The sequence below is a fragment of the Coregonus lavaretus genome, assembly GCF_964263955.1.
Source record: "Coregonus lavaretus genome assembly, chromosome: 28".
Lineage (NCBI taxonomy): Eukaryota > Metazoa > Chordata > Actinopteri > Salmoniformes > Salmonidae > Coregonus > Coregonus lavaretus.
In genome coordinates, this window is record NC_140015.1 from 20,423,881 (window position 1) to 20,435,524 (window position 11,644).

Consider the following 11,644-nt stretch of genomic DNA (forward strand, 5'->3'; position numbering starts at 1 on the left):
TCTGCACTGCTGCCCCTCATCTAACATCTCACACTAGTCTCTCGTTTTATTCTCACCTGACACCTCACCCTCCCAAACAGTAAAAAACCGACTTCTGTAACTCTAACTATTTTTATAAATCCTACCGTGAGAAACTGTATTTGCACATAACTCAAACTTTTGCACAAATGCTCCACAAAAATCATGATTAATGTGAAAAGTTAGTTATGAGCGCTTATCTCAAGTTAGGATTTGGCCCTGTGTGTCTTCCATTTTCATGCCACTCCCACACGCACTCTTTGGTTCCCCCCCCCCAGGAGCTGGCTGCTGCAGAGCGGGTGAAGAGACAGGCCCAGCAGGAGAGAGACGAGCTGCAGGATGAGATCAACAACCAGGCCGCCAAGAAGTAGGAACCATTTTCTACATCTTTCATAACCTACTGTTGTTTATCTCTGCCTATAATGACCCAAATGTCTATCCCTCTCCCTCCTTTCTTTTCCACTTCCTTTTTCTCTCAGCGGTCTGATTGCGGAGGAAAAACGGAGACTGGAGGCTCGTATCGCACAGCTGGAGGAGGAGCTGGAAGAGGAGCAGTGTAACACTGAGCTGGTCAACGATAGGCTGAAGAGAGCTCTGCTGCAGGTAGGACAGCCAAGGACGGCAGTTGACTTTCATGCAGCATGTGTACAGACGGGATAGTTTATGTCTAATGATAAGGTGGGTCAGGCCATAAGTACAGTTTAACCCCTTGTCTCTGTCAGACTGACCAGATGACTGTAGAGATGACGGCAGAGCGCAGTACCTCCCAGCGCCTGGAGGGGGCCCGCTCCCAGCTGGAGCGCCAGAACAAGGAGCTGAAGCTGAAGCTGCAGGAGCTGGAGGGAACCGTCAAGTCCAAGTACAAGGCCACTATCGCTGCCCTGGAGGCCAAGATCGCCCAGCTGGAGGAGCAGGTGGACATCGAGACCAGGTGAGTGGGTCTGAGCCTGACCTTAGACCCCCTGAGGCTCTACCATCAGCATCCTCATTCAGATAACCTGCCTCTCCTGGGCTCTGCATAATTCTAAATATTAACTGAAATTGCAGCATGGGTGAGGTCAGATGGTGAAAATCCCACAAGCCATGGAGAAGTTAAGTAGAAGTTTCAGCCTGTCCATGTGACCCAAATGTTTCTTTCCACAGGGAGAGGCAGCAAGCGTCCAAGCTGGTGCGCCGCACAGAGAAGAAGCTAAAGGAGGTCGTCCTCGCGGTGGACGATGAGAGACGCAACACAGAGCAGTACAAAGACCAGGTCAGGGCTCGGATATCTAGCTTAAACACAAGCCCAACAGCTTTACACCAGCCAACATGAAGTCTCTGTGTAACTCTCTAGTTTGTATGAATGATTTAATGGATTACATTTATATAAAGCGTTTCACCAAATTTCAGTGTACTTTACATTGTCTTGGAACCCCATCCACCACCTATGTGTAGCATCCACCTTGGTACTTGATGCTAATGCGTGTGTGTGTGTGTGTGCACGCAGTCGGACAAGCTGAACTCTCGTATGAAGCAGCTGAAGAGGCAGCTTGAGGAGTCTGAGGAGGAAGCCCAGAGAGCCAACGCCAACCGCAGGAAACTGCAGAGGGAGCTGGAGGACGCCACCGAGTCAGCCGACGCCATGAACCGCGAGGTCAGCACCCTCAAGAGCAAGCTCAGGTACGTACACTCCTCCACTGCACATCACCCAAACTGACTAAATGCTGAAGCACTGTACTAGCACCCTACACAGCATACTTGCATTTACAATGTATGTTTCAAACACATTCCCTCATCTGCTACATTACTGATCATATGTCCTCAGAGGGCCTCCATTTTGATTTGTTGGCCCTCCATGACTCTATTCCATGGTATATGTGTTGTGTCCCTGTCACGACCTCTCTGCCTTACTCACTGATCCCTGCTGTCTCTGTTCCAGGCGTGGAGACCTCCCCTTCACCATGCGCCGCATTGTCAGCCGCGCAGGCATTGAGAGCGACGAGGAGAGTGAGCCCAAGAGCGAGACCCCCGAGCCCAAGCCTGAATGAACAGCCAGTGTTCCCTGCTGTCCGCAACAGTCATACACACACAACACACACATACCACTTAAAGTAACGCATGCACTTAGAGGGACACAAACATCATGATACTGTATGATTTAGAGGCAGTAAATAGGCTTTTTTCACAGCCAGACCTCAGTCTCTCTCTAAGCCTTATGGGGAGACTTGACAATCTATGTACACTTGTATTCCGTACACATCCATACAAGCCAATACAACATAGTACTTCAGACAATCACCATACTGACATACATAACGCATACAAACTTGTGGGCCCAATTTCTTTTCTCATGCTTCATTCTTCATTCTCTGGGAAAAAAATTAAAATGAATGATATTTTTGTAAGGAAACATTCCAATAGAAATAGTCCTGTTTTGGGATCTTTTTTCTAACTGACGCAAGAACGAACGAAATAAGTATAAATAAATGAAGAAGGATTACTCGAAGGGGACCAAAGTAATATCGCAATCTATAGATTTGTATTTTATTCGAAAGTTTTTATAATGGTTAAGTATGAAAGTACTACATGTCTATTATGGCTCTTGCTCGCTCTCACCTCAGTTTATAATGGAGGTTTATGTGCTCAATTGTACCGGATTAATTTAGCTGTGGATAGTACTTAAAACACATATGCTTTTGGGCTTAAGAAACCGTTACATCTATAGACACACACAAAACACACAAAGCACACAAAATTAATTGGAGAATCACAGTAATGTACAAACATTTGATTGTGCTGAAATTTCTAATTTTTGCACTGAGATTTAAGACTGGATTAGAAATTATAAACCATTACATAGGTGCATTAAATTGAAGACATTGATAGACAGGGCAGATGCACCTCAAACAAGAAAAGACAAAGTGAGAGTAACTGCAGGCTCATATGTATTCATGCCAACACACACTAAAGCCGTACACACACACAGTCAAATTCTACTGTTAAAGGGTGTTAATTCCTGGATCCATGTATTGATTTTTATATGCATTTCTTTACTACTATCAATGTTTTTATTGATGCGCAGGGCAAAGGTTACGGGGTGGTGGGGTAGTTTATTACTCACGGCACACTGTATTCTCAGAGCACTGCTTGGCGGGGTATAGGGGTGGTTGAACAGAATCAAGCATGTTGTTGGGATGAGTGGGACGTGGTTACATTTTGCAGCACCGTAGTCTAACACATCACATGATATCTTGATGGCATCCTTTTTACTTTCTCTGACAAAAAGATTGGGAAGATGAGATGACTCCCTGTTGAAATGCCTGGCCAGGTGTTAATAGTCCTTTGTGTTTGAGGGATGGGGTGAGGTAGATGAGGGATGGTGCTTTAGGTCTGGGTGAACTATGACCCCTGCAGGCTGTGCTCAGGGTTGCCTTTTTTGCTCACACTGCTGGGAAGTGAGAGGAATTTGTTATTAATTACAGATAACAGACAAAGGATCACTCTCTTTCTCACACTTGGAAGCAAAAAAAAGAAAATATAAAAAAATCTACATTTTGTACTGTTCATTTTCTCTGCAGCTCTGAAAATGAAATCGTGAGGCGAGTTGTTGGTATTATTGCAATAAAGATGGCTTTCTAAACTGCTACCACTGACTCCTGAGACTATTTCTTTTTTATGTCCATATTAATGGGGCAATCAGCAGTTGCTTTTGTACCTAGCTACATTTTAAAAAATCTATTGCTTCTTAAAGAATATAACTTATAAATGCATTTGAGCTTAGTTCAAAGTAAATGTAAACAAACAAATAGCCTCAACATGGTTCAAACTAAAAAATGTATATAATGGATGGTCAGTCCTTACATCCATAGTATTGTCAATGAATTTGAGTGGTTCCATTTCTCCAGCCCCATCCCTCAGCTGTTTACTGAAACAGGGGCGGGTATTTCGCGTTAATGTTTCTACTGCTGATTGCTGCTTTAAACTGGCAATACTCTAAACTATACTATCTGATCTAATATTGTGCAGTGGTCTTTTTTGTTTTTTTGATGCAACGTCATCTCAGACATGACCACAAGAGGACAGTCTTGACTGAAAAATCCCAATTGAAATGGTTCCACAGGACAAGCTCGGGATAATAATGCAGCAAGTCTAAACCGGTTTAAACAGAATCTTGCACACAAGGATGGACAGATTTGGGTGAGAACTGAGCGTTGTTCTTATATTGTATAAATACAACGGCTACAATATTTCAGTGAATGGCCTTGCTTGATAATAGTTTAATCAAATAATTACATATTTCTGTTGATTACATATTTTGTATTTTCTCCATTTCAATGCTTTGCCCTATGAATTTATAAATTTGTTCTCATTGTCCACGTTTTGTAACTAACTTGTCATCGAGTTGTGTTCTCTACAATGTGTTCTCATTCTAATTAATTTAAATAGTATTAGACATTGTACGATTTTCGGACTGGGAAATGATTCTGACAACTATCTTGCTCATGATAGCGAGGGTATTGTAGTAGAGCTTCCTATTGGTTGATTCTGGTACTTTCACGTTGGAAAGTTTCAAAGTCGCGGCATTAGCTCCTAAATTCCTGGGTGGGATTCCTGAGATACATAGGAGTTCCAAAGAAGATCACTGTAGGTCTATGTTTATCATGATTAAAAAATTATCCAGTGTGAGACCTGTGATAAATGTTGCCCATATTTGTTGTAGTTGTAAGAAAGTTAAAAATATGACTTTTTAATTATCTTGAGTGTTAGTTAGTACATTAGAGGTTGACATGGGAGTGCAAATTCATACTGTCCCGTCTTGACCTGTACATTTTTTCCTGTACTGTCCTGATCCCGCAACAGTTCTATAACCCTGGATAAAAATCACTCCTGTCCCGTGCTAATTCTTACGCGCAGAAATGTGTAGGCTATTGAAATATGTATACACTGTACATCCTCAAATTCCCTAATGTCTGAATGAGTGTGCTACTAGTCATTTAGCGATGTCTGTGTTACATTAACAATAGTCATTGTATTAATCTGTTTCAGTGTATAAAATGAGTGTGATGAGTCACTTGACTCTCTCACAAAATCAGTCACATAGATGTATGCCCATTGAGATTGAGGGGTCTGTACCCATTTAAAGTAATGTCTTGAAATGACAGAACATATTCCATAAAAAAGGAATATCAAGAGTCTGGAGTATGGACACATTATTAAACCCAGTCCTGGACTAAAAAGCACTTTCAAACTTCATTTGGCCACCGATGCCTCTTCAAAAAGTATTGAGAGCATGAGGCTTCAGGCCCCCCTCCACATATACATGCATGTGTACACCACACAGAGAGACATATACTCACACAGATGTGCACACACACTCATGAGAAACATGTGCAGCATGATCAGGGTGTATGTTTTGCTAATGTGCTGGGTGGTGATCTTTGATTAGTTAATAAGTAACTGTGTGTCTTAAATTGGTACCATAGTGTGTCAGGTCTGTGCTGTGGTGAGTGTCCCAAACCCAACAGTGTATCAGTCAGTGTCAGAGGCAGTGCAGCTCTCCAGTATCTGCTTTAAGGGATACACTGTATCAACATTGCAAAACCCCTGTGCTGTAAGTTACAGCCTGTAACATTCTATATCAGTTTTGAAATGTTCTCCTGTTTTGTGTTATGTAATGGTGTGCGCAGCTGAAATGTCCATTCTTGAAATCTTCACTTGTTATCTCATGTGCAGGAGCGTTTGGGAAAGTTGCTGAATGGCCAGCGGCAGAGTAAGGACTGAGAAAGTGATTCAAAAAGAGGAAAAAACATACGAAGATTTTGATCATACAAGGACAACATTATTGGATTTGAATTCATTCTCAACTTTCAAAATAACCATGGAACTGTCTCTGGTGAGTGGAATATTTTTTCCTTTTCCCCCCTTTTTTAAAACATATTTTTTATATATCATTTAGCATTTGATCCATAGTGAAAGTCTGAAGGACAATAATTCTAGAGTAACTCCAGTGACTGATATACATGTACTGTACTGTGAATAGGTGAGTATGTTTTATTGACAGGGTGTCAGTGGTCTAAGGGCTTGGGTTTTAATATTTAAGATCTCAGTTAAGATTTCACATGCATTTTATGTCAGGCTGTGATTTTGGATCAGGGAACCCAGCCCTACTTTCTCAATCCAGCCCCTATGTTAATCACAGTACCATCCTGTGACATAGTTGATTGACACAGTTGTCCATCCCCCTCTAACCTGATGGAAGTTTCAGGCAACTTTCATACTATGCACTTTCTCAGGCTGTTCTAGAATTCAATGTTTTCTGTGTTTACAAGTTCTCTATTGTCCTCTGCCCTGAAGTGGGTCAAACTCCGGGGTGCCACCTTAAATCTTCATAGACATGCCAAACAAGTGGGCAAGGCTTTGCCAAGCCTCCACTGTGCCAACACTGCCATTGGTCAACAAGCACTGTTGGTGGGCTGTTGCCATAGCGCCCTCATTAAGGGAGGGGCAGGGACATTTTGAAAAAGTGTTGTATGTTTCAAGTCCAAGTGAATGAGTACAGGTTGTCAATGTTACATCGCAGTACATGAACTACCTAGTAATTTACCAGAGCTGAGGACATTGAAATGTACTAGAATTCATGCCCAGTGATAAGGAAATAAAGGCATTTTTACACTCAAGTAGTTCTATAGTTCTATAGCAGCACATAGCCTAACCATATACGCTCTAGAATGTAAACCGTGATAAGTTGTTTTATGGAAGCCAGAACATACAAAAACATGCGTATGCGCTCATACACACACATACTGACATTTACATTGTATGACGCATGGCATTTTGCAGAGATGTGCATTAGCTGGAAGCAGAAAGACGAAGGGTAGAGTAGGAGTAGCAGCATTGAGAGGTTGTGTGTGAGAGAGAGTGGAAACATACGCCAGTGGATTAAGCTGCATTTGTGAAGGGAAACTGAGGCAAGCTTATAGAGAAATGAAGTGAGGGATGGAGGCTTTTGCCCTGACAACCCACCACTGTTCATAACAGCGTAGCCAGAGAGGGGAGGAAAACACGGACAAATGCAGGAAAAACAGATTCAGCCACTGAAAAGGAGCCCGGGGAAGGTAGGGATGTGAGCTGTAGGAGGGATGTGTGTGTTGTTTTGTATATTGTGTGTGTGGCGTCTTATTTTTTGTCTATAATACAGCATATGAACATTGGAGTGACTGGGGATGGTGTATGTGATGCTTTTTCTGCAGCCGTCCAGTTCTTTGTTGATGTTTGTGTTGGCAGATTGTTTAGAGAACTAAGCATGCCAATTATGATCATGCATTATAACACATACCTGATGTAGGGTGACACTTGCAGGCAGGGGAATAGTGTGGTTCATGGGTTGATGCATCTTAGTTTTTCCAATGGAGAGTCCTTTACCCATTTGCCTGTTCTCTTCGTGGTCCCATGTAAACTTACACAAAAAAATTTAAACATTTCTTTGTGTTGTAATCACTCATATTCTTGAGTCTGAATGTTTGTTTTACTACTTTTGTGGGTGTTTATATAATGTGAATTACTGTAGCGAGTGTATGTGCATTTGTCGTATTTCCCAGAACCCACTCTGCCTGGTGCTCTCCATCGTAAACAATCATAAAGCCCATCACGCTTTGGGCTCTCACTGAAGAGCACTCTACCATGACTGCTGTGTGATCGGTGTTAACACTCTCCCTTCCTCTCCTCCCTGCTTGTCTCTCCCCTCAGGCTCACCCGGCTCTCAAGGCCTTTATGTGTGGCTCTCTCAGTGGAACATGCTCCACCCTGCTCTTTCAGCCTCTGGACCTGGTCAAGACCCGCCTGCAGACCCTTCAGAGCAACATGCAGCCTGGGTGAGTAGCCTTCAGCTGGCTCAGTCAATACCTCTACAGCGTAGTCCACACACTTCCACATAGTAATCAGGTGAGGTTACGTTTGTAGTAAGTTTTCTGGCTCTAGATTACATGCTTGTACTAGACCATGAGACCCACTAGCATTGCATTACTCTATTGACTCGTCTCATTGAATAAGCAAGATTGTAGATCTGAACATTGAGAGTCCAAAGATTCATAAAACTCATGCTGGTTACATATGGCCTGCATGTTAGTACCAACTCAATGTCACGTCAGCTATTTTGAAATGAAGCGTAGTTGCAAGACACTTAAAAATCACTTTTTGATCGTTTCAGAGTACAGTGTGTTACTTGTGTTAATACGTCTTTCTCTCTCTCTTTCTCTTTTTCAGTTCAGCAAGAGTGGGGATGGTGACTGTGTTCTTAAGTGTTGTACGGACAGAGAAGCTCATAGGACTTTGGAAGGGGGTCTCACCAGTAAGTCTGCCTCTTTATGATCAGTAATATAAATAGAAACACATCAGTTGTGTTGAATCTGTGTGTTGAGTATACTGTATGACTCTGACAGCATGTCTACTCTGCTTCCTCCTCCAGTCATTTGTGCGGGCCATCCCCGGCGTAGGGATCTACTTCAGCACCTACTACTCTCTGAAGCAGCACTACTTCCTGGAGCAGGGCCCTGGGGCCATGGAGTCTGTGCTGCTGGGAGCTGGGGCCAGGACTGTGGCAGGGGTCTGCATGCTGCCTGTAACTGTCATCAAGACTCGCTTTGAGGTATGTTCAGGTAGAGAGACGGAGGGGAGGGGCAGGAAGGAAAAGATAAATACTTTGTATTTTCTATATATGATTGCAGTGACTACATGAGGACTGTTTAATGTGTATACTTGTCTGTTGTTGTTGTTTCAGAGTGGCAGGTATAACTACGTGAGCGTGGCAGGGGCTCTGCGCAGTGTGTGTCAGACAGAGGGACCCAGAGCTCTGTTCTCAGGGCTGGCCGCCACCCTCCTCAGAGATGCTCCCTTCTCAGGCCTCTATGTCATGTTCCACAGCCAGGCCAAGAACACTCTGCCACAGGGTCAGTATCAGGACACAGGACACACACTACACTAATGCTCAACACTAGTATTTGTTTCACTAGTTGTGTGTGCAATCACTTTGAAGTGTCAGTATGGGGACATTGATGACATAAACATAGAGCAGTAGTATTTGTTACACTAGTAGCCACATTTGATAACTTTGACGTATCTCTCTCTCAGTGTGAATTGTTTGGTGTGGAGTGGAATTTATAGTGTCTCTCTGTTTCTTTCTCCCAGAGATAAGCACATCTCCCTACGCGCCCCTGGCTAACTTCAGCTGTGGGATTCTGGCTGGGGTCCTGGCCTCCCTGGTCACCCAGCCAGCTGACGTGGTCAAAACCCACGTCCAAGTCAGCCCACATCTGTACAAGAGGACTGCAGACGCTGTGCGATACATTTACATGGTAACTATCTCTCTGGGTGTTTTATTGAATACAGCTCTATTACTAAGCATAGGGCAATAGCACTGTTGTATAATATACTGACGTTGTTCTTATGTGGGTCAGGCTAAATTGTTGTCTATATGTGTTTATATATTGACCTCTAGTTTGAACACAGTGTCACACTATGTAATAAAACATCAGGGTTGATTTACAGTAGTTGACATGTGCCATTATTTCACTCCCTCTCTCAGGAGCACGGGTTTCAAGGGTTCTTCCGGGGCGGGGTGCCACGTTCTCTGAGGAGGACCATGATTGCTGCCATGGCATGGACGGTGTATGAACAGCTGATGGCCCGCATGGGGCTCAAGTCCTGAGGAGGGATGACAAAAAGGAGGGATGACAAGAAGAAGGGATGACAAGTCCTGAAGAGAGAGAATGAAATGAGGAACGTGTGGGGATCGAGGAAGAAAGAGAAAGTCAAGTCACTGAAGGAGGACAAACCATTACAGTGAGGAGTGCCCTGAAAGGCACTGTAGCTCAGTTGGTAGAGCAAGGCGCTTGCAACGCCAGTGTTGTGGGTTCGTTTCCCACGGGGGGCCAGTATGAAAATGTATGCACTCACTAACTGTAAGTCGCTCTGGATAAGAGCATCTGCTAAATGACTAAAATATAAAAATATAAGGCACTGCTGTGTAGTGTCTTAAGACTGCCTAGTTGTGAGAGTGTGCCAATGGACTTCTTCACTGACATACAGTATTCTGACATAACATCATTAACACATTGCATAAATATGATACTTCAAGGACTGGTATGGATACTTTGACAGAGAGATTGGGACTAGTCGTTTTATTAAAATGTCTGTATAATTGAATGGATTGCAATAGTTTTGCGTCGCACAATATTATCTGTCTTCATTGTGTGAGGCTACACCAAACTAGACTTTAATTTATGGTATCTTATTCTACTGGACTACTTTCAAAATACCATGTTGCACTATAAGTCGTATAATAATATTGTTGGTCCCTGACTAGCCACTGGACTCCCAGCCACACTGACTGTTTAAGCTACTCCAGGCTTTAGATATACAGTACCAGTCAAAAGTTTGGACACACCTACTCATTCCAGGTTTTTTCTTTATTTTTACTATTTTATACATTGTAAAATAATAGTGAAGACATCAAAACTATGAAATAACACATATGGAATCATGTAGTAACCAACAAAGTGTTAAACAAATGAAAATATATTTTATATTTGAGATTCTTCAAAGTAGCCACCCTTTGCCTTGATGACAGCTTTGCACACTCTTGGCTTTCTCTCAACCAGCTTCATGAGGTAGTCACCTGGAATGCATTTCAATTAACAGGTGTGCCTTCTTAAAAGTTAATTTGTGGAATTTATTTCCTTCTTAATGCTTTTGAGCCAATCAGTTGTGTTGTGACAAGGTAGAGTTGGTATAGCCCTATTTGGTAAAAGACCAAGTCCATATTATGGCAAGAACAGCACAAATAAGCAAAGAGAAATGACAATCCATCATTACTTTAAGACATGAAGGTCAGTCAATCTGGAAAATTTCAAGAACTTTTAAAGTTTCTTCAAGTGCAGTCGCAAAAGCCATCAAGCGCTATGAGGACCGCCACAGGAAAGGAAGACCCAGAGTTACCTCTGCTGCAGAGGATAAGTTCATTAGAGTTACCAGCCTCCGAAATTGCAGCCCAAATAAATGCTTCACAGAGTTCAAGTAACAGACGCATCTCAACATCAACTGTTCAGAGGAGACTGCGTGAATCAGGCGTTCATGGTCGAACTGCTGCAAAGAAACCACTACTAAAGGACACCAATAATAAGAAGATACTTGCTTGGGCCAAGAAACACGAGCAATGGACATTAGACTGGTGGAAAACTGTCCTTTGAGATTTTTGGTTCCAACCGCTGTGTCTTTGTGAGACGCAGAGTAGGTGAACGGATGATCTCCGCATGTGTGGTTCCCACCGTGAAGCATGGAGGAGGAGGTGTGATGGTGTGGGGGTGCTTTGCTGGTGACACTGTCAGTGATTTATTTAGAATTCAAGGCACACTTAACCAGCATGGCTACCACAGCATTCTGCAGCAATACGCCATCCCATCTGGTTTGCGCTTAGTGGGACTATAATTTGTTTTTCAACAGGACAATGACCCAACACACCTCCAGGCTGTGTAAAGGCTATTAGACCAAGGAGAGTGATGGAGTGCTGCATCAGATGACCTGGCCTCCACAATCACCCGACCTCAACCCAATTGAGATGGTTTGGGATGAGTTGGACCGCAGAGTGAAGGAA

The 11,644-nt window shown here is 43.1% G+C and overlaps 2 protein-coding genes across 4 annotated transcripts in view; both read left to right on the top strand.

Annotated features, from left to right (window-relative positions):
- The window catches only part of LOC311103737 (myosin-9-like), a 37,911-nt gene extending 34,268 nt beyond the window's left edge, over window positions 1-3,643 (top strand). For both annotated transcript variants that reach the window (XM_084145371.1, XM_084145372.1), the window contains 6 exons: window positions 297-385; window positions 498-621; window positions 741-949; window positions 1,162-1,270; window positions 1,505-1,677; window positions 1,937-3,643. In XM_084145371.1, the coding sequence (XP_084001497.1) occupies window positions 297-385; window positions 498-621; window positions 741-949; window positions 1,162-1,270; window positions 1,505-1,677; window positions 1,937-2,045 (813 nt within the window). In that variant the 3' untranslated portion in view covers window positions 2,046-3,643. The remainder of the gene's footprint in view (window positions 1-296; window positions 386-497; window positions 622-740; window positions 950-1,161; window positions 1,271-1,504; window positions 1,678-1,936) is intronic.
- A 505-nt stretch (window positions 3,644-4,148) lies between these two features.
- On the top strand, window positions 4,149-10,043 carry LOC311104313 (mitochondrial glycine transporter B-like). 2 transcript variants are annotated; one of them, XM_084146126.1, is made up of 8 exons: window positions 4,149-4,194; window positions 5,731-5,890; window positions 7,744-7,868; window positions 8,260-8,344; window positions 8,462-8,641; window positions 8,774-8,942; window positions 9,181-9,347; window positions 9,578-10,043. In XM_084146126.1, the coding sequence occupies exons 2-8, from the start codon at window positions 5,753-5,755 to the stop codon at window positions 9,698-9,700; spliced, it is 987 nt and encodes a 328-aa protein (XP_084002252.1). In that variant the 5' UTR covers window positions 4,149-4,194; window positions 5,731-5,752; the 3' UTR covers window positions 9,701-10,043. The 2 variants fall into 2 exon arrangements, with proteins under 2 accessions (XP_084002252.1, XP_084002251.1); XM_084146125.1 differs by lacking the exon at window positions 4,149-4,194 and adding an exon at window positions 5,476-5,608.
- Window positions 10,044-11,644: the final 1,601 nt, after the last annotated feature.

Excerpts from the sequence above, each read along its gene's own strand:
- LOC311104313 (XM_084146126.1), top strand. The coding sequence starts at position 5,753 with ATGGCCAGCGGCAGAGTAAGGACTGAGAAAGTGATTCAAAAAGAGGAA. Across the intron at positions 5,891-7,743 it reads TAACCATGGAACTGTCTCTG|GCTCACCCGGCTCTCAAGGC; the intron begins GTGAGTGGAATA and ends CTCTCCCCTCAG. Across the intron at positions 9,348-9,577 it reads CTGTGCGATACATTTACATG|GAGCACGGGTTTCAAGGGTT; the intron begins GTAACTATCTCT and ends TCCCTCTCTCAG.